Source organism: Rhamphochromis sp. 'chilingali' (genome assembly GCF_963969265.1).
Source record: "Rhamphochromis sp. 'chilingali' genome assembly, chromosome: 1".
Lineage (NCBI taxonomy): Eukaryota > Metazoa > Chordata > Actinopteri > Cichliformes > Cichlidae > Rhamphochromis > Rhamphochromis sp. 'chilingali'.
This window is the reverse complement of record NC_137929.1, coordinates 27,426,785-27,451,111: the sequence shown is the minus strand read 5'-3', so window position 1 is coordinate 27,451,111 and position 24,327 is coordinate 27,426,785. Positions and strand designations below refer to the sequence as shown.

General features: G+C 40.8%; 1 protein-coding gene across 7 annotated transcripts in view; it reads right to left on the bottom strand.

The window, feature by feature from the left end:
- Positions 1-1,339: 1,339 nt before the first annotated feature.
- The window catches only part of col25a1 (collagen type XXV alpha 1 chain), a 157,925-nt gene continuing 134,937 nt past the window's right edge, over positions 1,340-24,327 (bottom strand). For 2 of the 7 annotated variants that reach the window (XM_080883674.1, XM_080883669.1), the window contains 23 exons: positions 23,526-23,561; positions 21,710-21,754; positions 20,272-20,334; positions 19,137-19,205; positions 18,388-18,432; positions 17,762-17,806; positions 17,408-17,485; positions 17,023-17,046; positions 16,209-16,253; positions 16,029-16,073; positions 14,924-15,004; positions 14,756-14,818; positions 14,274-14,324; positions 13,647-13,673; positions 13,421-13,501; positions 13,028-13,063; positions 12,418-12,471; positions 11,805-11,858; positions 11,649-11,675; positions 10,766-10,819; positions 8,217-8,303; positions 5,458-5,496; positions 1,340-5,147 (listed from right to left, as the gene is read on the bottom strand). In XM_080883674.1, the coding sequence (XP_080739800.1) occupies positions 5,145-5,147; positions 5,458-5,496; positions 8,217-8,303; positions 10,766-10,819; positions 11,649-11,675; positions 11,805-11,858; positions 12,418-12,471; positions 13,028-13,063; positions 13,421-13,501; positions 13,647-13,673; positions 14,274-14,324; positions 14,756-14,818; positions 14,924-15,004; positions 16,029-16,073; positions 16,209-16,253; positions 17,023-17,046; positions 17,408-17,485; positions 17,762-17,806; positions 18,388-18,432; positions 19,137-19,205; positions 20,272-20,334; positions 21,710-21,754; positions 23,526-23,561 (1,152 nt within the window). In that variant the 3' untranslated portion in view covers positions 1,340-5,144. Of the gene's footprint in view, positions 5,148-5,457; positions 5,497-7,850; positions 7,929-8,216; positions 8,304-10,765; positions 10,820-11,648; positions 11,676-11,804; positions 11,859-12,417; positions 12,472-13,027; positions 13,064-13,420; positions 13,502-13,646; positions 13,674-14,273; positions 14,325-14,755; positions 14,819-14,923; positions 15,005-16,028; positions 16,074-16,208; positions 16,254-17,022; positions 17,047-17,407; positions 17,486-17,761; positions 17,807-18,387; positions 18,433-19,136; positions 19,206-20,271; positions 20,335-21,709; positions 21,755-23,525; positions 23,562-24,327 lie in introns of all 7 variants that reach the window. The other 5 variants (XM_080883675.1, XM_080883673.1, XM_080883671.1 and 2 more) reach the window with 5 other exon arrangements.

Here is a 24,327-nt window from a genome sequence, read left to right as displayed (position 1 = left end):
CTGGATGAAAACAACACACCTGTTTTTACTTCTTTTGAATTGAGAAATAATACCTTCAAATACATGGATAAAAATATACTCATGGACAATTCTGAATGTGCATACATAAAATAATATAGACAAACTAATTTTTTTAAATGCACTAGAGGTAAGGTGTCAGGTATAGATGTTTCAGTTTCAGTATGAGAATGAGTCAAATGTTTAATTTATTTAAACAATTGAATCATTGAATAAATCACTGGTTAAAAACATGTTGTGCATGTGTACCTGTATAAACTTACTGAGGGAACTAAATGATAATGTTGTAAATTCGGACATGCACAATATAGCAGTCAGCACTGTTCAGCTTGTTTGTAACATTCAGGTAGGACACCAGTAAATTGTTTATTTGCTTGGAACAAGACTGCAAAATGACCACGCATGTAACCTTAATGTTCATCCACTTCAATTAAACTTTTATGCAGTTGCTCTATGTGGATCCATGGTTCATGTTGTTTACACCAAATTCTGGCCCAACTATCCCAATGTCATCAAAGAAATCAAGACTCATCTGACCAAGTGATGTTTTTCCAGTATTCTGTTGTTCAATATTGGTGAGCTTGTATGAATTGTAGCCTCAGTTTCCTTTTTGTAGCTAAAAGGACTTACACAAGATGTGGTCTTCTGCTGCTGCGCCCCATCTGCTTCAAGATTTGAGTGGTTGTGCATTCAGAGATGCTCTTCTGCAAACATCAGTTGTAACCAGATTATTTGAGTTACTGTTGCCTGTTGTTCTCCTCTGACGTCTGGCATCAACAAGTCATTTTCACCCAGAGAACTTCCACCACTGATATTTAGACCATTTTCTGTAAACCCTAGTGATGGTTTTGTGGGAAATCCCAGAAGATCAGCAGTCTCTCAAATACCTAGACAGCCTTTCTCGTACCAACAACCATGCCACTTAAAAAACACCTTTCTTCCCTTTTCATTTGAATCTTGACCATGTCTACTTAATATATCTTGTAGTTTGTCGTTGTTAGCGAAGGTAGAATAGCTACTGACATAGACATGCATGTTAGGTTAATAGGTGATTCTAAAGTGGCCGTGGATGTAGATTTGACTGTGAATGACTGTCACTCTGTATTAATCATGTGATAGACTGGCAACATGTCTGGGATCTACACCATGTCTTGTACTATATGACTATATACATAGTACAAGACATATGTGGATATATATGGGATAACCTACAGCCCCCTGCAACCCTGAACTGCTCAACCAGCAAAGAAAAAAAAGGATGAAAATGTTTAACAGGTATCTGGAAACAACAAATAAAGGGAAAGTCCACCATTTAGTGTATTTGAAAGACTGTGTTTATTTGGCTCCAACAGTACAGTCATATGTAATGTCAACTTGAAATATAGTGAATGAACACAAGGCTCTTCAAAGAAATGTCAACCAAGTGGGCAAAAAAACACAAGAAATACCAATGCAGAGCAGAAACTGAACATTTACCACAACCCCCCCAAAATTATAATCGTAACTCCAATAAGTCACAGAATGAAGTTTTCTTAAAATTTTTGCTACAGTCTGCATTTATGTGGCAACAGAATTACGTCAGCAAGGCTGCTGTGCATTGGAGCATCAACACACCCTCATGAGAAACCAGCGTCTTTCACAACATCAAGGAGGAAGAGCACTGTGGCTGCTCCCCCATTCTCCTCCTCCTACTCACTCATGTTGCAATGACTGACATGAGGCATTTCTGCGACAACACAAGAATACAGATTCTTAAAATTTGATGCTGACTCATTAAGGAGCTTCTCGCCAGGTCTCTGAACACCCATACGGGAACAAACTGTTTGGCACTTCTGCTGATAGCAGGGAAAAAAACCCTTTAACTTCAACAAATAAACACAAAACTCAAACAAAATCAATCAAATAAAAAAGTCTATTTAAAAAAATTAGCTGCACATGCTAAGAATACAGCACCTTGTGAGAACAAATACTGTAACAAAGGTTGGAAATTAAAACACAGAATAAAAACATAGTAAATACGACACAGTGGAAGTAACACTTTAAAAACATAAGTGAAGGGGCAACTTTAAGCAAAAAAATATGATCTAATTTGAGGGTCTGTGTTTACATATGTTTCATTGTCTTCTGGTGAATAAAGTTGTTTTTTTTTTAAATGTCCCCAGGTAGTGGTATAAAGGGTAGCATGACCGAACAAATGTAGCTACAGAAATCACTTTAATGCGATAATTCAGCTGCATTTGACGTTACACACATTAACTAAAGTATAAATTGCACTTTATGCCAAATGAGCACACACAGTACATTAATAATCCACTATACATATATCAAACTACATTCAATGCAAAGAGAAAGCGTGAGAGAGAAAAAAGGCGGTCATGTTCAGCTGTGTACTGTTGCATTGGCTGTGCCCGTCAACATTCAGGCCTTCAGTACTAGCTTTTTCTGACACACAAAATTAATAAAAGCGGATGTATGTCATGGTAAGGCCTATAAGTTGAAGTAAATGCACAGTGACTACACACCGATCTGTGACGCCCCACTACAGAGCTCCTTCGCAGATTCGCGATGCCTCAGCGTGACCCGAAACTCTTCGTATGAACGGCGGAAACCCACGTCAGAACCGAAAGGAATGCTGTTCAGAACCAAAATGCCTTCATTTAAGAAATCATAGAAAAATAAATAATGTACCACTTAAAATACTGAGACAAAAATACACAAATATATGCACAAAAAACCCCTTGAAATTGTTACACACATAAAACTCCAACAACAATAAAGAAACTGCTCGTGTAGTTCTCGCCACTGTTAGAGCGCATCAACTGCTGTTGACCTGCTTATCAGGTAGCACCGTAAGAACCTACACTGATGTGCATCCATTCTTTTAAAATGGTGAGATGAGCTGTACGTCACACAGAAACCACGTGGGTGGAAATCCTTTTGGATCCACTGGCGGCTGCTGCTGCATCACAACAGGTTTGTTTTACTTTGTTTCACATCGGCTCTGACAGCAAACGATTCTAATGTTGAAGAAAACCCTACACAGCACCTACATGTCAAAAGGCAAGATAAAGATAGGGAACGTGAAAGGATGTATAAGCTATGGTGAAAAATAAACCTACTGCTCAATTCACTTTTTTTGATTTGCTCCATCTGATGAGGAATGTGATGTTAACCGGCCACCAGTTAGACTGCGGTGAACTAATGGAAGGAGACCAGTTTGCGGTAAATGCCAAATTGAGCTTTTCTTGCATTGTAACACTTTTTCAACATATTTAAGACAATGTGAGGTGGAAGAGAGCAGTGTGGCGGGCTAGATTCAACACAATCTGCCTTCATCTGAAATACTGTGTGTGTTCGGCTAAATCTCACTGAAGACCACTAAACAAAGTTCTGCACTTCCTCAAACTGATGCCTGTTTTCAGTATTTAAGAAATCCGTATGTAATAAACTGTGAACATGCAGCAAACTGACAACACTGTACAAATAATATCCCGTACAAGTCCAAAATGAGAAAGTAGCATATCTGCAGACGATGCTCGGATGTGCTTTGTACAAATATTGAGCTTCTTTAAAACCGTGAGTCCGATCAGTGGCTGTACAACTAAGATGAATGCAATCTCAATGTATGCTCAGGTGAAGCTCGAAGCTACATGCGGTTTCAACATCCTGTAAAAACATATACATGAAAAACAGTGCGGCTTTTCAATCCTCCCACAGCTTACAACGCTTTCCCTTCTGGAAAACAAAAAAACAAAAGAAAATAGAAAACAAACTTCATCGTAATTATTCAAAATGTGATACAAAGTTGTACATTTCTGATAAAGGAATGAATAAAAGCTTGAGGCACCAAAGGCTATTATACATAAAATACAAACAATGTGTAAAAATGAGAGAGGGGCAGTGAAAAACTAACAAACGAAAGAGATAAAAATAGTAAAGAAACAAACATGATCAATCGTGTTCTGTCAACGCTCTCGGTAAACCACGCGTTTGCCCGCCAGGAGAGGGAGACGCTCCTGCTGATCTTGGCGTAAGATCCGCGAGACTCCTGGAGGCTCTCCTGCAGAGTCCGTTCCCGCGCTGGGAGACGGTTCCCGAGCACGCCCGTCCAAACTCAAATCCGTGTGAGGCTGATTCATTTCCCTGTCAGTGCAGCGAGCTTGCCAAGTTTACCTCCCCCCAATACCCACCCACCCCATACCCCTCCCCTCTTGTCCGGAGACCTGTTTGGAGGCACCGCACTGACGCCGAGTGAGCCTCGCGAGTGCAACAGTGATAAACCTGCTGATACGGTACCCTCTGCAGGCATCACCACAATAAAGCAACAATAACCAACAGCTTTACTTTCTGGGGGGACATTCAGGCTACCAGCCATGGCGTGACTCCCTTGGGAAGATTAAAGGAAAGCAAAAAAAAAATTACTTATTCAGAACTCTAGAGGCTTTTCTTTTTTTTGTTAGTGTTGTTTTTTCTGCAGAAGCCATGACGCAACCACAAAACAGTGACATGTATGTACAATACATATAAATATAGTTTCAGTACACTACTCATGCTTTTTCAGGAGTGGGGAGGGCAGGGGTGCAATGTTCTGCTTGGCACAGTCCTTTTTTTCTTTCTTTTAGTCTTTGAGTGAATGGTGCTGCATGAAAGTGTGGTGAGGTTGTTGAGACGAAGCAACACAGAAACACCTAGCGTTTTGGTGTTAGGGAGCCAGTCCAGATCCCACCTCATCCACTTCCTCCTCCTCCCACGCCTCCTTTCACCACCCCCCGTGAATCTGGCCGGGCTGCGACGCTCCAGTCTGAGCCATGCAAAGACTAAAGAGACAAGTTCTGCCACCAGCCGAGGATCTGAGCTCCACCACGGCGTGGATGTGAAAGAGCGGACGCGCGTGGTTTTTGTTTTTTTTGTTGTTTTTTCCACACGGCGATGTGAGTAGAAGCAGCAAAGAGCATGAAACTTGCAGCGGGGTCGGACAGTGGGGTTGGGGGGGAGGACAGTTATCTCTTTTTGTAGCATTGTACACACAGACTTCTTTTCTTTTAGACTTGTTTTCCCATTAAAAAACTATAAATACCGTAAAAGAAGCATTATTTACAAACTCCATGCGTTTCAGGTTAGAGTGATCACTGCAAGGAAAGCACAACAACAGAGAGCGACGTGAGGATGGGTGTTTTCACATCGGTTCATGAGTCGTACGCTGTGGTTTTCACACAGATGCAATACACTGCTACGACTAACGAGTCACAATAAATGAAACATAACATGCAAACACAGAAGCTGAAACCCACATGAAATAAATACAAACTCACACTGGGTGAGCAAAATATTAGTATCATACTGGGAACAGATTTCGCACTAATAGATAAATCAATAAAAATAATAATTACAATTTCAGTGTTTATAATAAAATTTTACTCAATTATGTTCTCGTCTTACCTTCTGCCAGCACCCAGGCATTGGTAAACCATCAGGGCCCTGTTTAAAGAAGAAATAAAACAATGAGATCTGAAATAGCATGGACAGGTTCGCTGAGATGTGATCATGTATCCGCCAATAAATGACAAAAGGTTATAAATAAGTGGCCTATATGCCAGAGGTAAAGATTACAAATGGTATCCAGATGTTTTGGAACATCCAGTTAATGAGCACAAATCTAAAAGTGTGACACAATAACATTCTCCTACTTCATCAAGTCATCCACGTAATTACACTTGTTCTCTCTTTCCACCCTAAGGATGTGCAACCTGCATGCAGCTAAGTGCTGTGTATATATACTATTAGGTCCATGAGTTTCTGGATGGTGTAGTTTTGCCTCTGTGCACCACTACAGTCGGTTTTAAATCAAATGAAATAGCCAATATGCGACTGAAGAGCAAAACTTCAGCTTTAATTCAACAGCCCCCCATTTTCAGAGGCTCTAAAGTTACTGGACAAAATAACATAATTTTAATCCAAGTCTAGCCTGAAGTCTAGAACCTGTGGACAGAACCACATGCTGCATTTCCATTTCTGAAAAAGGATGAATAATATACTTTGGGTCATCATCTATTTGCATCGTCATCAGTAAGGCTGCAGTATTTGGCTGAATCTGAGCTGAGAGTATGGCCAAGTATACCTCAGAATTCATCCAGATACTATCCTCAGTCACATCATCACTCTGCACTAGTGACCCGTTCCACTGGTAGCCGTACATGACGATGCCACCTCCACCGTGTTTGACAGTGAACGTGGTATAGTTCAGATCAGGAGCTGTTTCTTTACTTTTCTCTTCCAATCATTCTGGTACATGTTCATCTTTGTTTCATCCATCTAAAGACTTTCTGCAGGACTGTGCTGGCTATTTATGATGTTTTCTGTCAGAGTCTAATCTGCATTGCAACCCTCTGTATTTACACGAATGAAAGCGTCTCTTTGTTGTAGATTTTCACATCTATCTGCCTCCTTGAGAGTGCTTTTGGTGTGGTTTGAAATCATTCTGTGTTCACGCCCTCCCAAAGTTTTTGCTCTCTCTGATAGTTTTCCTTCACCTGCATCCGCATCACTCTAAAACCTCAGATCGAGAGTTCCATCGAACAGCTGTCCAGTTACTTTTGAACCTCTAAATATGGGGGGAATATAAAAATGACTGTAATACCTACTGTGGTGGTGTATAATCATTTTGCTGAATTTGACACAACTGTGACTAGTTTAGAGACGGTGATGCAAGTTGCACAACTTCAACCAAGTTATCAAAGTCAGCAACACTACAGACACTACTGCACTTCCCTGGTGCTTGGAAAAATGAATAGAATCATGAACTGTGCAGCGCTTTTCTTTGCTTTCTTTTTAAATGCAACACTGACTATTATGATAACATATTCTAAATTATTACATGCAACGGCAACCTCAAGAGAGTATATTCAATCATGCATGTAATACACAGCAAAATCTTTCAGGATTTATCTTATTATATGTGCTGCTGTATTTTAGAACATGATGTGGGCACACTATAAAGAAAATCAAGCAAGTGTGATAAAAAAAATAAATAAAATGAATGCAGCTGGTTTGAGTAAATTAATGCAGATGTAATGTAAAAAGATGATTTTTGTGACATTTTCAATGCTTTCTTACTCGATCTGGTTCATTCCTATACACACACAGCACTATGGCATCTTAAAATGAACTCCTTGTATACTTTTAAGTGCTTAAATTACCACCCATAGTGTTAAAATATCCATGCAACATACAACATTGTTTCAGAAACAAAAGCTTTGTAAACATATTTGAGAAAAAAGACAATTTTTCTACGAATAGGTCTTGAATTGAGTAGGTCTGAATTTGTAGCAGAGTAAACGATTTCTTGTCTTGTCACGGTCTGGCCCAATTGGTACAAAAGCAGAGAGGGGTTGGAGAGTTAACACAGTAAAGGAGGGATCCACGGGTAACTCATCAGTTAAGGAGTCTGTGTTAGCAACAGGTTAAAAGGGAAGTGGTTCATCGAGGAATCAGAAGGACGTAGGGAGTAAGCATAATGCTTTCTGCAGTTTTATTCAGAGGAATGAAGGATTCAGTTAGAGGGACAGATTTATTTACTTTGTGTATTTTGTTTCTAACGGTGTGCCTAAAACAAGAAAAAGGCTGCTTGCGGTCAGGATGTTAGTGACGTATGTGCACGTGAATGTTGTTTTTCTAGCAATTGATAAAAATGATGACAAAAATGTAACTGTGATGAAAATAAGATGTGCTCATGCTCGTCAGGCTCTCGATTCATGCATGGTTTTGCTTCGGTAATGACTGAAGGTGAGCGGCATGCATGGGTAGGAGGTTTAGGAAGAAGAGAAATACTGTACCAATTGGCATGGGGCATCCAGCCCATCCAGACCTGGCTGCCCTGGTTCCCCCTTTTCACCCTTAAATCCCCGGAAACCCTGTTTGTAAAAATGACCTCGGAGTGTTACTGAGAGAGAGGTGGACGACCCTTACCCCCTGCATCAGTCCACTGCGACAGACACAAGGGGAGGGAGAGGGAGGAGCTGCCCTGTGAGCTTGCGAACCCAACCCAATGTTGTTGTTGTTCTGCATTTGAACAGTTGAATTATTAGGAAAGTAATACGCTTTAATATTTAGGTTATTTTGGTGGTATTCTGGTTCTCAGCACAGCCAAAGGGAGCTCCTTCCTTCCTTGTTTGGAGCGACCGCTCACAGTTGGGACATACCAATGGGCAGGGTGCATCTAATCCTGGGGCACCCTGTTCTCCTTTCTCGCCCTTAGGCCCTTTTTTGCCCTTCTTTCCCTTCTCCCCCTGTGGATACAATGGTTTGGTCAAGTTAAGAAGCATTTGTCAACAATAAGGACTGCTATTAGGAGGGATTAAATAAGGGAGGCTATGGCCCACAGAGAGGAACGACACATGGTCAGTGTTAGGAAGGAGGGGATACCAAACAATACCGGCTACTCTAAAAACATTCCTTAGGGCAGGAAGTAGACATAAAAAGGGAGATAGTGAGGTGGGTAGGAGAAATTGGAAAAAACACTTCATAGCCAAAGGGATGTCAAGGGCACAAAGGATGAGAAAGTGTAGCAGGGAAAAAGTCCTCCAGAAAGACAGAATAAAATTTTACTACACACTGAAAAAGTCCAAACTGTATCCCTGTAGAACAGAATATTTTCACATACTCAAATCAACTGTGTTAGAAATATCAGGTTTGGGAAAGTACAGCAACACTTAAAGGTTTGGGGTGATTTTCAAAGTAAAATTGTGCATGTGTGGGTGTTTTAAAGCACATTGTTTCCATCTAATTTAAGATTTAATGAGAAATAAATGAAATAATTTATAATAAATGAATAGTTAATTAATTTTCAGTCAGATATGTCACAGACATCTCTTCTGTGTTTCAGTTCACATTCCCACTGTGTTATGCAAAGAGCAAAAACAGCCTCAAAAAAAGCTTTTTCTGCCCTTTGAAAGAGGGTTCATGTGATGTTTGCAGATGAGAGCGTGATCTATAATGAGAGCAGGTAAAAGAGTGCCTGTAGTGGTGGAAGTATGCTCTGGAGTGAAGAGGAATGAGAGTTAGTAAAAGCAAAACAGAATACGAGTAGGTGTAAGAAATAAGCAGGTGTAAGAGTGGAGATGCAAGGTGACATCTCTTCTGTGAATGAGTTTAAATACTTGGGGTCAACCATCGAAAGCAATGGACAATGCACAAGAGAGGTGAAGAAGATAATACAGCCGGGGTGGAGCGGGTGGAGATTATTGAAAGGGAAGGTTTACAAAATGGTAGTGAGACTTGCTTTCATGTATGGTTTGGAGAGAGTGTCAATGTGAAGGAGGTCATGCAGAGGGTCAGCGTGACAAACGAGAATGCTTCATTTAAGGTAAGATGAAGGCCTGTGGCGGCCACTAAAGACAGCAGCTGGAAGAAGATGGAGAAGTTAAAGTGTTCCTGTGATGGATTTCATAACATATGTGTACTTCTCCCTTCACAGAACACCTGAAAATGAACAATAAGAGAATAAGAGTTGGGAAGGCCTCAGTGAACTGCTGTACTTGGAGGAGAAGTACATCAGAATCTCTATTTTGAGAAACGGATGTCTCACGGGCAGCTTCGTGACACATTATTGTATGAAGCCTATTTCAGCCTTTATTGCTCTTCAGCATGTGTTGCTTTAATCAGCACAACAGTTTTCAGCTATGCAAACATTATCAGTTAGATGAACCCTCATCAGGTAATACGATAGATTTGTTTGAAATGGTTGAAAATGAGCCTGTGTAGAAATTCCATTAAACATAATAAATGATTTATAATGAAAAATACATATAAAATATGAATTTAAAGTCACCCCAAACTTTGAAGTGGTAACGTATGTTGAATTGAGTTCATGCAAGTTATTAGCACTCATAGCTACCACCCATAACTCATTAAAAGTGTAAGTACTTGATTATTGTGTATCATCCACACTCTGCCAGATTCTTATCAGACGCTACCTGTACAAATACACTAAAGAGGCGCAGCGCTACAATCTGTTGTGCGTTAGAAATTGTCGGTAAACACGACGATTCACAGAACACGCCACGGAGCAGCAAAGCGTCTTTATATAGGATACAGTTTCTTAAAGACATCTACTGAACAAATCATGCCTGTTAGTGGTCCAGAGACACACACAAGTAACACTGAAAGCTACAGACTACTGTAAACACAAGCAGGGAAAGGATTACCAACAGGCTCAGCAACTCAAGGTGAAATGCTTCAAGTTTATGTCCATGCGTGGAAACAACAGAAAATAAATAAGCATGAATTTTAAGAGCCTGTTGTCAATGGACTTGTTTGGGCTAATACATCAAAATCAGCTTTAAATGACTTAGAATGACACTGGATTTGATGAGATGGCAAATCACTCAAAAGTGGAGAACAAAAGCTGGTTTGAGAGGACTGGGGATGACACTTTAAGCAATGGAGGACTGCCGTTATAGGACGCTATTATCCAATTGGCTCTTGAGTCCATCTGTCGAGGAGGCACAACTGCTGTACAAAAGACTGAGCCCAAGCAAAACATGTTCACAGTATCTGTAAAGGAAGCTCATTAGGATAATAATGGCTAATGAAATTAGCAAATTAAAATGTACTGTAGTCAGCTACTGTGGTTTAATAATGTCAGTACTTCAATTATTGATATTATAGCTCTAAAGCATCCTGTCACTGTCCATTGACATCAGCCTTCTATGTAGTTATTAATGAGCCGTTACAGTATATCTACATCTACCTTTTCTCCTCTTTCCCCAACGTCGCCTTTTTCTCCCCTTAAGCCTGGCAACCCCTGTAAAAGCACAACTCCACATTAAAATCTGACGCACGGGGGTCCCGACCAAGGTCGGCGTGTGATGAGCTGTGCTCGCCTTTGACACGCACAGACATAAGAGGCTTATCTTGCCCTTGCAACGCTAAAAGCAAGACATTTTCAATCAAACTTAAAACTGAAAGCTTTAAAACTTAAGACCAAAAGAAGAAGAAATAGCTGGGTGTAAAACAAAAAATGATATTTATGTAGTTAACTTCTAAATGAGATCTCTAAAGGGCTCCGTAACCAGACCAATTTACACACAACAACGCTTACTGAATTGAACACACAGTGTATGAGAACTTATAGAAGATCAATCAGCCATCTTTCTATCATTCACTAATAAGATAATTAGCATCAGGCAAGGAGGAGTACTTATTATCCACAAAAAGCAGCACAAATGAACAAAAAGTGCCTGAAATGACTGATGCTATTATGGTATATCATGCTATCGACTTGTGATATGGAGATTTGCAAAATGTGGAACATATGAGGCAGATTTGATGAGGCGTTCCTCTGTTATACAAAGTATTTTTCAGGTATGGGTTGGCTTTCTTTCTGTATATCATTTGGTGCTTTACAACTCGTATTCAGGAACTGAATTATGGACATTTTAAACAATGCTGCATCAGATTCTGTGGAGTTACACTTTCTTCTTGTTTTGAGATTTAAAATATATATTTTAAAGCTTTTTCCTAAGTATTCCTCAACCAGAAGAAGCGGTTTGATTCCTGTTTTCATCACTAATTCTTTTTTCCTCAAACTTTCTTGTTAAAAACAGAACTAAAAGAAAGTCAAACAGACTCACATCCAAGCCTGGTGTTCCAGCAGCTCCCTGCAAATAGAGACATGAGCCGTATTATGATCAAAAATATGTATTTCACACTGTATCAATACATTTTTTTTTATTTTTTGTAACAAAAAATACAACGTAAATGTAGGCATTGAACTATTTCAAACTCACAGGTAGTCCATAGGGTCCTCTTGGCCCTGGCTCACCTGGTGCTCCTTTCTCACCCTAGTTTAAATACATCAGTGTTGTACTTACAATGGCAGGTAAAAGGTTAAATGAATTAGGACCAACCGATATATGAGATTTTTTAACACCAATATGGATATTTAGTGATTTACAACTCTGATAATCTGATAAATGAGACGATATTTTTCCTTTCAGACACAACATAGATTCCTGAATACTTTTTACAAGCAGTTATTTACGAGTCCTTTCTATGATAACATGACAGTAAAATTTATAATCTTGTTTTCCTGCCTCTTGAAGTCATGGATTACTCATTTACACTCTGCTTGACTCTGATCGGTTGGTTAATGTAGCACTACTGTGCTAACAGGGGAATGGCAGAGTGCCCTCTGGTGGACAAACTATACCACAGCAACTCTCGCTGCTGAATAATCTCTTCTTTATTTATATAATTAATTTTAATTTATTGGCCATTATAAAAAGCGGATGCTATATTGACAAACATCTAATGTCGGTCAATAATCGGTCACTATATAGCGGTCGGCCGTTAATGCAGAGTATCATCAGTAAGATAGAAGAAATGAAATGTTGATCTTACAATATCCCCCTTCGGCCCAGCTGGACCAGCAGGACCTGGAGGCCCATCCATGCCCTGCAGAAAACAGTGTTATCATGGTGAGTTTACAACCTTGGGTTAGAATAAGCACGTGTTTCAGAATAATTAAGGTTAATGCAAATGGTAGCAAAAGCCACATATAGCCTCCGCATATATATTTATACATGTATATATATAATACTCCTTGTTTGACCTACAACCAGCACACAGAAGTGTAAGACGTGCATTGGCCACAAAGGACATTTACGCTGCTGACACAGTTAATGTATGAGTGTGTGTTAATGCTCAGTTAATGCAACACGGGACAAAACAAGAGCCTTGAAATGCCTGCTCTAACAGTGCTGCGTATGGTCTCAGTCCTCTGAGCTGAAGTGAGTGCGGACAGTCTTTTTTTCTGAGCTATAAAAATCGAAAAGAAAACAAAAATGGAAACAAAACTGTCTTTTTTGGTAAAAATGATATAAACAGTATGAGGTGGCATGGCTGAACAAAAAGAAAAATAGGAGAATGAGGGGACTGTATGGAGGGGATACTGTCGAAGTAGATACTGTACGAGTTAGGTGCTGAAGCCTCTTGGTCACATGGCACTCACCCTAATTCCAGGCTTGCCGTCCAAGCCGGAGGCTCCCTGTGTGGTTATGGAGGTATGAGTGACATGAACAAGGCGGGATTAGTACCAGATGAACACTGTTATTAGGACAGGTTGATGGCAGGGTTTACAACAACTAAATTACACTGTGTGTTACAGGGCGCTCGGCAAAGTAGTCAGCCCAGGCAAATGAAAATGAGCACAGAAAATGGATTATAGATGCACGCACTTACACACGCGCGCACGCACGCACACTTAAATATACAAACACACACATACAAATGTGTGTACTAATGCACAATACAATACAAATGAGGGATCTCTATGGTGTAAAGAAATAAAGAAATAAAGGGCAGGACTGGCTGAAGACACCCTGTGGTGTGTGGTTTCACTTACAGGGAGACCCAGAGGTCCACGGTCCCCTTTGTGTCCTGGTTCTCCTCGAGTACCCTTTGCCCCATGCAAACCAGGTTCACCCTGAGAAAGAAAGAGAAGCAGGAGATGCTTTTGTTTTACGTTTCAGGCTCACTAAATATTTATAATAACTACTTATAAGATGACCTAACTTTGGCTTAATATTGTACACGTGAAGGAATTGTATGTTCACTTTGTTGATATTTACCTTTGGTCCAGGAAAGCCATGGGGACCCTGAAAAACATTTAAAAAGTGGCTAACTTAGTTTACAAGTACCTGGTTCGATTATTTTGAATATATTTCATTTGTCTATCCCCACATTTCTTTTCTATGTTCTGCTTGTGGCCCGAACCATTGCACATAAATTGTTGTGAAAGCTGCGTTGAAGGGATGGACGAAAAGAAGAACAAGCGCAGCACCGTGAAATTGCTCACAGCGAAAAACTGACGAGGGCTCCCTGTGTTTTATTTTTACTTTGTTCCTTGGTGACTTCATACAAGCAAACACCACTGTGGGATTAAAGAGGAGTTAAGCTGGACTGGGCCGCAGACAGATGGGAAATGTAATTAGTGACTGACAGTCTATATATGTAAGGTGAAGGAAATGCTAGCGTGGCTCCAAATACCCACTTCTTCTTAAGATATTGAGATTTTTTTAAAAGGAACCTGTAGACTTTTAACCTGCTGCTGGACACTGTGTGAGGTGTTGTCTTTTCGTTCGTTATGAGTTGTCATGTAACATGTCATTAGGGTTATTAGCATATGCTGTGTGTCTAATACACGTGTAGTTTGTGTCCACTAATGAAAAAGGGGGTTTTCAGGGCAGCACACTGACCATAGGTCCTGGGGATCCATGGGGCCCTGATGGCCCTGGAGGGCCAATTATCTGAAAACATTAGGAGAGAAATGATATAATAAAAGTGTGAGTCAACAAGTTTATTACATGTTATTTACATTTCACAATAAAAGCGTGACATATAGGGCAGATAAAAAAAACAGAGTGAGAGCAAAAATAGAGCTACAAGGTGTGTGTGATTTACAAAAGTGGAACTATTTTCGAAACACAGGTGCAATTATTTCATTTGAGTATCAAGTGCAAAATATAAGACATGCTTTTAGCAGCAAATCAGTCAATCAGGTTGCACACTTTATTTGATTATTTTCTTCCTGATATTTTGCACCTTGAGAAAAGGAACTCCCAGAAATGCGTATGGAACTGGGTCAGCTGTAGAAATCTGAGTGTCCACCTCTTACATCAGTCTTGTCACTGCACTCTCTTTGTAAATATTGTTGTTACTATATTTTGTTCTAACTTACAGAAGGACCTTGAGGACCTGGGAGTCCTGCATCTCCTTTATCCCCTTTCATTCCATTGACACCCTAGAGGAACAAAAGTTTCATGAGATCCACGTTGTGTCTGCCGAATGACAGGCTGAGTAGGTAAAAGTTTCAGAGGCATTTATCAGAATGGGAGAGTATTCTTACAGGTAAGCCAGGTAAACCAGTTGTTCCTTTCTCCCCTGAAGCTCCGGGCATTCCCATGTCTCCTTTAGAGCCTTTGTATCCCTAAGAGGGGGTAGAAAGTTACCCAAAGAGATGAAAATGATTAATTTCTATTTTCACTGTAGCTATTAATTGAGAATGGATTTTGTACTGGCTACAAAAAACTGTCTGTTCTCCTGATATTCTCTAACAGACACTGTCCTGTCTGTGGTAGATTGTCATATTAGACATTTCAAATAATGAGGTCAACAAATATGCAGGTAATCCTTCTTCTTGTTTCTTGTTTATACGGTTCAGTTGCTTCTGTTGATTTTCAGTTCTGTTTCCCTGTGTAGGTTACTCCCAGTTCTGTGTCTTCCCCACTATGTTGGTTGTAGTGTCGTGTCTTCAGTGTGGGAGACTGTCGTGTCCCCTGTGCTTAAGTCTCCCTCGCCCTTTGTGTCTCAGAGATGTCTTTGCCTCTGTGTCGCTCCCTCTCTATCCCTCTGTCTTATCTCCTTCTCTGGTTTACATGTTTCCCCTTGTGTCTCGTTCCATGTCTTCCCCATCTGTCATGTGTTCTCCCCAGCCGTCACCGTCTCTGTATTTGTTTCTCAGTATGTCCGTGTCCCATCTCCCGTTTCTATTTCCCTAACGTGTCTTAAGTGATTCCTGTTTTATTTTGAAAGTCTTGTGTTCCGTGTTTAATGTGTTTATTTTTGCTTCCTCTGTGGCGTCATGTTCATTTGTATCTGCTGTGTTTCCACTTCCCTCGTCACCCTCATGTGTATTTATGTGATCTGTTGTCATGCATTCACTGTCAGGTTGTCTGTGTTTCACACCATGTTTCCATGTATCCAGGCCAGGTTTCATGTTAGGGGTTTTTCACGTTTAGCTTTCCCAGTTTAGGTTATTGTTTAGCTTCGTCTTGTTTCGCTTTTTCCCTTTGTTTTGTAGTTTTCTACCAGACATAAAAAACGGCTCGATTTTTGTTAAGGACCCCGTTTTGCCTTTGTTTGTCTACACTTAGGTCATCTACTCTCGACTCCACATGTTAAGGTTAACCAATGTAAGTAAATATATATACACATGTATAAGATCAACTTACTCTTTCTCCATCAAGTCCAGGAAGACCAGGCAGACCGCGATCCCCCTGATATGACATTTTTATGACCACAAATTAGACTAAATTAGCTATCAAGTTACATAATGTGACTTGTAAAAGATCACCACTTGACATCATAATCAAACACACAACTACACATACACACACACATAAGAAATTTACCTTTATGCCTGGTGGTCCCGTTGGCCCAGGAGGCCCAGGGGGACCCTGGACAGAAAGAGAGACAGATTTCTCTTCAACACGTGCGCACAAGTGTGAATACATCACAGCTGTAGTGAAACCTACGAAACAATGCTGTGAATTACGTTTTAATTAAAACTGGCACTGGCCATAACACTGAAAAATTATGTTAGGAATCAGGTATTAACCATGAACAGGACGCTCAACACATGCAGAGGTCACAAAAGTGAGAACATGTATGACAGAATTACACACTTTGATGTTAGGATGTGAGGGCTGCATGACTTCGACAGCTGAACCATAAATTCTGCCATTCTGACACTGATTTAGGGTGAAATGGAAAATCTGCATTTTTCTGCTCTGGGGTTTGTAGTTCTTAGTGAAAAAAAAGGCTACACATCCGTATGCTTATTTTAGATGTAGACATGTTGGAAGGTGGAATAAACTATTGCTGACTCAAACCACAGCCTTTGGGATTCTTGACTGCTATACGTGATGCGATTTTGACAAGAAGCGGATTGAATGAGTTTGGAAAACCCTCTTAATGCTGTTTAATAGACATTCAAGGACACAACCAGCAGCTCAGGCAGCATGTAAGGTCGATCACAGAGAAGCACAATCGCAGCACTGAATACAGTTTTATTCACTGTCAAGCAAAAACGTTGCTGGGTGAGGGAGGACAAGTACAACAGGGCAGCGCAAACGGGTGTTGGAACCGGGTCGGGCCCATGCTCGGACATAGATGGATCACACTTTGGAGATGAAACGATACACAGAATACACAGAGCCTATTTACCGTAACTGTAATAGTGGTAATCTTCTGCAGTAGGCCACAGGAGTGGAAGTGGGGAAGAGGTGAGAGATAAGATTGTAGAGGTCACATGAAAAGAAACCTTTGTGTCAGCACATTTCTGCACAGGAACACCCTCAGCGTCTATAGAGCTCAACCTAAGCAGCTTCAAATGAAGGCATTGCACTGGATTACATTTCTATACATGTTTATATTTTTTCCTTTTTAGTCATTATGTTATGCAGGCAAATAATTCACTTTCACCTACTTTAGCTCCACTTTTAATCTGGCAAGTAAGCAGTGAGGAAGGTGAACCATTCATAGGTAGGTACATGCATCAAAAATAAAAAGGAATCACTTTCCCCTCGTCTTTTACGTCTAAGGAACCGACCTGTAAAGCTTCCTGAATGTTTCCGTTGTAGTCGATGATTTCGGTGGCACCTTGTTCTCCTTTCTGCCCAGGTGGGCCCTGCACATGTCCAACACCATTAAACACATTTTTATTTCACACATGATTATATCATATCAAAGAATTACAAGCTCAATAGAGTGCCTCCCTTTCAGAAATCTGCCTAGGCTTAACTACTGCCCCCTGGTGGTGATAACAAACCAACACTCAAACTGAGCTGTCACTCTGATGTGCTCATCCTAATCACATCCTAGAACTGAAGTGTTGTATTAGAAATTAAAAGGTTTAGCGTGTCAGCACACAGCATCCTTAATTATCTTTAATATGCTTGCTTACCCTTGGTCCAATGAGCCCCAAGTCTCCTTTATCTCCACCCTCGCCCTAATATGAAAGACAAACAACGAATATTGAACTCAAGGCACACTGCCGTCACGCCTTCAGCCACACACTTTACATTTTTATAGATGCTGAGGCCTTTTAGTATTTACAGCTTGCATTTGACAGAATGAAAGAACAACTTTGATGAAATAATATCTATGTTCTTTACAGCTTCAAAAGCTGTGATAAAAGCTTGAATAAATTAATTATAAATGAGAATAAATTAAAATCTGAAGTTCAGCTTTTCGCCCTTATTACACTGAAGGAGTTTAAAGTGTTGGTGGAGTTTAAATTTGTGTGTGCAACCGATTTATGTGAGTTCGTTTAAATGTTGTTAATTTAATCTGATGTGTGTTGCATTCAACTCAAAGACTCCTCCAACATTTATTAAAACCTGTAAATCTGATTGTTTTTATAAACAACACGCTTAACAAGGATCATTAAGTTCTTAGTGTTTTCACATTTTTACCAGCTCAGGACAAAAAAACAAACCAAGATCACTGGAAAATACATTTAGCTGGTTCTTTTACCCAGGATCAACTAATTCCCATGCAGTGTAGAGAAAACAAATCTGCTGTACTGACCTTTGACCCTTTAGGGCCAGGTGTACCAGCCTCTCCTTGTGAACCCTGCCACGTTTAAAAAAAACACACAGGTGAAGAGGATACTAACGCGTAGTACTTCAGACATGCACATAAAGTTGAAGAATATAAAACAAACCCTTTTTAAAAACTTTTATGGGTTTAAAGAAAATTACGCATTTCTAAAAACACATTTCCTGAAGGAAACATTATCATCCTCTCTGACTCCTCCTGTGAGAGCTACGCTTCGAGCTCCACTAAAATAACCAGGTTTTAATACGCTGCAACCGCCAAGAAGTGGAGAACGTGTTTATTTGAACTGTGTCGCTGACAGAGGATGAGTTTCACTTCTGGGGCATGTAATAGGATGTGAACCAGATCTCTGTGTCGTCTAAGTTTAGACTGGAGATTAAGCTACCTGCAGGGGCAGCACCAGACATAAACAAAGGCAACCTCATTTACACTGGGTTTACTTTGCACGCACTCCAGGGAAAGCCACGGACCTATCACAGACTATAATGTTTTAGCCAGGTTTAACAAAAAGAGAACATGAAGTCTTGATTAAGCATCGCCTTATCTGATTTATGACTTGGAGAACTTTGCCGTGTGTGTTTGGATCAAAGAGGCTCTAGATGGCAGCAAAGCAACAGCTGAAAAGCTCCAAAGACTCCTCGCTTCAGCGACTTATTTCTTTAATAATTCATACCGTACGCACAGGCATGAATGCACACTTATGCCCTTCACTTGCTGACCTTTGGTCCAGTGGGTCCCGTCTCTCCTCGTTCCCCCTTCCCTGGTGGTCCGTGGTCACCTTTCTCACCCTATGCAAAGAGAAGGAGAAGAAGAGGTGAGTTACTATTGTTCTCCTGCAACAAGGTGTCATGCAGAACTGCTGATCAAAGCTGAGTTCCCTCTTTAATGTCAGCACAAGGCCCGCGGTGCATCTTCTGAACATGAGGCGCGCCTTCGGTTCCCCTCATGTCATACATATTCAGCATGACTCCTCAGCCTTTTCACGAGCTCGCTTACTCAACATATTCAAACGGCGAAATGTAAATACTGATGCCGAGTCAGCACGAGGCAGACATGAGATGTGACAGGGCCGAGGAAATCGACAACAAAGAAGTGAAACCCTTTTCCTTAAAGTCGATGATTTAAATGCACGTTCTTAATTTTGAATTTTGATTTGACTGAAAACAGCCAATAGAGGGAGACGTGGTAAAACTCGAGCTTCACAGTGTCTAATACTTATATTTAAAAACCGAGCGGGACGCAGTTATTATCCAGCAGCATCGACTCAGTAAGGATTTAATAATAAATGATTACTGATATGTTATTATGTGTAGTGTGCCTTGAAAACAAAAAAAGCAAGTAAAACGCTGATTGTCTCAAATGGAATAAACATTAAGCCAAATTGTTTTTCTACAAAGCCAATTTTTTAGCAGCAGAAATATGCCAGAGGACAGCGAAACGCTAATATAGCTCAGTTATCTGCGCACTGCAAACAGCCCGATGCAAAAGGACATGAGCACGAGCAATAACTCTTGCATGTCTGGATTATCACCGCTGGCTCCGCAGTGTGATAATGTCAGGACTCAAAGGTAGCGGCAGAGGATTATCTCATTCTGACCACTTCCAAGTGACATTTTGAAGCAACAGAGGTTTAATCACCTTGAGGGGAAAGCGATAATGAAGGGTAATGAGAACAGAAACTCAAAGGAATTCGCGATTTCACCGATGATCGGGCTGATAGGATGTGATAACCATCAGTCAAAGTGTTTGCGTCTCATCATTACCAGCTCGTAATATTCAGCGTGTCACTCGGAGCAGAAAATACCTCCCACGCTGTGATAAACAACATCACAGTGACGAGCTGAAATCACCCACCTTAGTTCCTGGGAGTCCTGGAAGCCCAGGCTCACCCTGGGGACCGAGAAACCCGGGCTCACCCTGCGCAAAAAAACCAAAAACCAAAACACAACCACGAGCAGCTATTATTAATTTTTTCACTGGGCGTCTCTCATGTAGCACTAAACACACACACACAAGATGCATGAGCAAACACATTTATAAAGACAGGCATGCACTTACAGCTTGCACACTTGCACGCGCACACAAGCGCGCACTCATGCATAAATCACACTCACAGACACACATTATCAGTGGCTGGTTAATTTATCCCCTGGTTCCTCATATATTAACGAGTCTCTCCCTCTTATGAATCCTAATAGACGTTACGACTGACCTTGTTAGAAACTCATCGGGGCACGCAGAAGCGTTCTGATTAAGAGGGTCTGCGCCGCTCACGGAGACGCTTCCAATTTTCCTGCATTTACACTTTCACGTATGAGGAGCGAGGGTCCAGCATGAAGTGCGACACTGGGTTTGATTTACATAACATTTGATTGGGAAATTACTTAACCGGAATGTATTATTACACCATCTGCAACCTAGAGAACATTAGGCACTCTGGAAGCCCTCAGAGAGGCAATGGACATTTGGCTTTCAAACCTTTAAACTTTGATTGGATAAACAGCAAAGAATGCAGAGAGCAGAACAAAGTGCAAGGCCGAGTGCTACGTTAGCAAAAAAATATTGTTAGAATCCATCAAGCATACAGGCCTCTTAAGTCAAAACAGGAGTATATAAAGTGTAAAATGAAAGGGCCTTTTTTTAACAAGCCCAGCACGTTCCAAGCATATGAAAAGAAAAGAACAAAACAGGCATAACAAGCACCATCATCTCCATGTCCGTGTGAGCATTCCTTACATTCAACAGTTATATTTTAAGCTTAATGGTACACAAGTGCATTGATTTTCTTTAACATGCGCCATTTGTGCTTTTCGATTCGCCATCTGCTCTTGATACGGGGAAAACAGTAGCTTTAAAAAACCCGGAATAATCAAATAAAAGTTAAACTTCCTCTTTTTAACGAGCAGCACTTTTGACACATTGAGCCTCCTGATTGCCACTGTCAGGAAGTCGACTGAAATGTCTGCCTGCTAAGCAGCATTCGATCATTAATTCATGGACCTCCGTGTTATTCACGAATCCTAATGAGACAGTTTTCCTGCTGAACGCTGGCATCTTTAGATCAAAAGCTCAGACTGTTTGGTTTTGTCATTTCGCCTAAACTCCTCACTTTCGCTTCGCAGCAGCTACCGCGCTGCTAAGCTGAAGTGCGAATCCCCACAAAGCAGGAGAAGCGAGATCGGTCCACGACGGCGTGACAGCAGGCCAGATGTGTACTCTACCACAGATGGACTGAAGCTGACGGACAGGGACAACACTGATGGGAGGGTGGATGAAAACACGAAGCATTTACCTTTATCCCTGGTAGTCCAGGCAGCCCTGGAAGTCCTGGCTCTCCCTACACAAGAAGAGTGTGACATGTTACAGCCAAGCCAAGCTAAGCTGAGTCAAGCCTCATTTGGGTTTGAAAAGCTCTATGCTATTTTCTATTTGTGTTTTCCTCTGTCTATCAAGCTGTCGTGGTTCTGAAAAGCTGCCCGCTGTCCAGAAATTGTATTTTCACCGTCATTCGCTTGTGGTAAGCATCAGCAGAAGGTACTTGCACATGCACTTTCAGACCAACTCATGCAGCCGTGGCTTGACAGCGCGATTAGTACTTGTCAACCCTTCAAAAAGTGCAACTGAGTTTCATTTTTAGGATTTTATTGGTTTGGGCAGGTGTGAAGTGTTCGGGGTTTCTGGAAGGAAAAATCGTCTGATACTTTGGGTTAAAGTTGCAAAAGCTGTTTGCGAAAGCTGCCACGGCTTCAAGGTCCTCCGAGTTTGGCAGCGTAGGAAGAGTTGGCGTATTTTTCTATTATCAAGGTCGGGTGATTGTCAAGCTGAGAACGCAGTCATTTGATTCGACTGTGGAAAACTCAAGAGGTCAGGCTCCCCCCCCCCCAATCCTCCGATGAGAATACTTTGAGACTTTCAAAATAAAAATTTCTGACTTAACGGGAAAACTATGACCACTAGATTTATGGCATATGAAAAGAAATGATTAGCGCCGCTCAAGAATAATGAATCGTAATGGCACTCGGGGGATCAGAGAGGAGGCTGTAAACTGCGATTGCTGCTAATGAAAGCATTATAAAAAATTAAGTCCTTCTTGTTGACAGCTGAATAAATGAGTGCCACCCAATGGTGATGTTAAATGGGAAACAACAACTCAATCTTGTGACACTATTATGTGAAAAAAACCCAATTTTTAAGTGTGTCAGCACAAGAAGGATGTAAAACGAACAATATGATTAAGCATTAAAAGTTAGTTAGGCCACAATTTTACTTGGCGGCAAAGCAGGAAATAAGAGGCACTTGCTAAAAAAAACAACCTTTCTGTCGCCTGGAACTAGTTTGTCCAAACAGATAAAAGAGACTGAGAGTGTAATTTACATGAGGCATTGGTGCAATGTCAGCAGAAGTCTGGTCAAAGGCCGGACAATGGCTCAGTTTTCTTCTTCGGCGTGACTGTTTATTAGTTTCTCAACAAAAGCTGTTTCTTCAGCAACATTCTCCTGGCTGCCATTGTTGCCTCGGAAAGTATGTCAAACACTACAACAAACAACGGCCGGGAACAGAGGTCGTAGCGGCGAATATCGCTTGAACAATAAAACTGAAGCAGCAGAATAGGGTGACCTTGTGGTTGGAGCTAAGGGAAATGCACGCAGAAACATGGAAACAAGAACAAGGAGCCAAAAAAAGAGAAAAATCCAGAAGATTAGTATATCCAGAGGTGTTAGTATGAAACTGGAGACCCTACACTGGCTCTAAACAACAATCAAGCTGAATTAAAGTGAAGTGAAGGGCTGTGATGTACTGAAGGTCAACTTGCATTCTTAATGCCATTTAAACAGTAACGTTCGGCTGAGTTTTGAATGAGCATGTCCATATTTGAGCTTTTCTAATTTGCAAAAGTTTCGATGTGTACAGGCACAATGATGAAAAATAAATAGACTTTCATATACACTCAGGTTTCCTAAAACTATTCACTGGTCGAGTTATATTTTGAGTAAAATATGTCGGTATATTTAAAACCATACTACTATGACTGTTGCATGCAATTATGTACTACTTCCTTTATGCTGTGTATCAAAAAGCCATGAGGTGTAGCAAAGTGTAGTCGTTACCTTTAGTCCACTTCTTCCAGGCTCTCCAGGTTCACCCTGTAATACATGTAAAGAGTTTTCTATTTAACCGGTGTGACCGATTTCAAAATACCACCAAGTATCTGTACTTCTGTTCTGCATGTATTAACAGAAAGTCCTTTATAAGTTCTTAATCTTAGTAGTTAGTTTCAATTGGTAACAAAAAAGACCCCTGATCCAAGTACGTATAGCTATCTGAATCTTATTTTCTTTCATGTTGACTACACTTACCTATTCCTGTTCATAGAGTAACACTGTAGCTCATTATTGTGTTATTGCTTTACTAATGGAAGTCCATTTTTTCCTTATTGAATCCAATTAAAATGAATGAAAGTAGCACAGGCTAGCATTCGTCTGGTAAGTAAACTATACTTAAAAAATTTAACAGAATCTCAGTGAGAAGGGCGTTGGTTTAGCTCACTGTGTTGAGCGGGTGCCCACATGCCCTTTGGCTCAGAGCAGCCAACCCGCAGTTTCCCCGTCTCTCTCTCGCCTTTTGCATTCCTGTCAGTTCTTCAATCTGAGAAAATCTAATTTTCTCATTGAAACAAACATAATGTCCCAGAGATGTTCTGTTTGATTTAGCTGAGGTGAGTGTGGGAGCCAGTGAAGTCCTTCATCTTCCAGGAACTGCCTGTGAAATCTCACCACTTGAGGCTGGCATTGTTGTGCACTGGGAGGAACCCGGGACCACCTGCACCAGCACTGGTTCAGAAAATCGAACCAAGGGATTTCTTCCTGATACCTAATGATACCTAGGATACCTAATGAAGGCCAGAGTGTT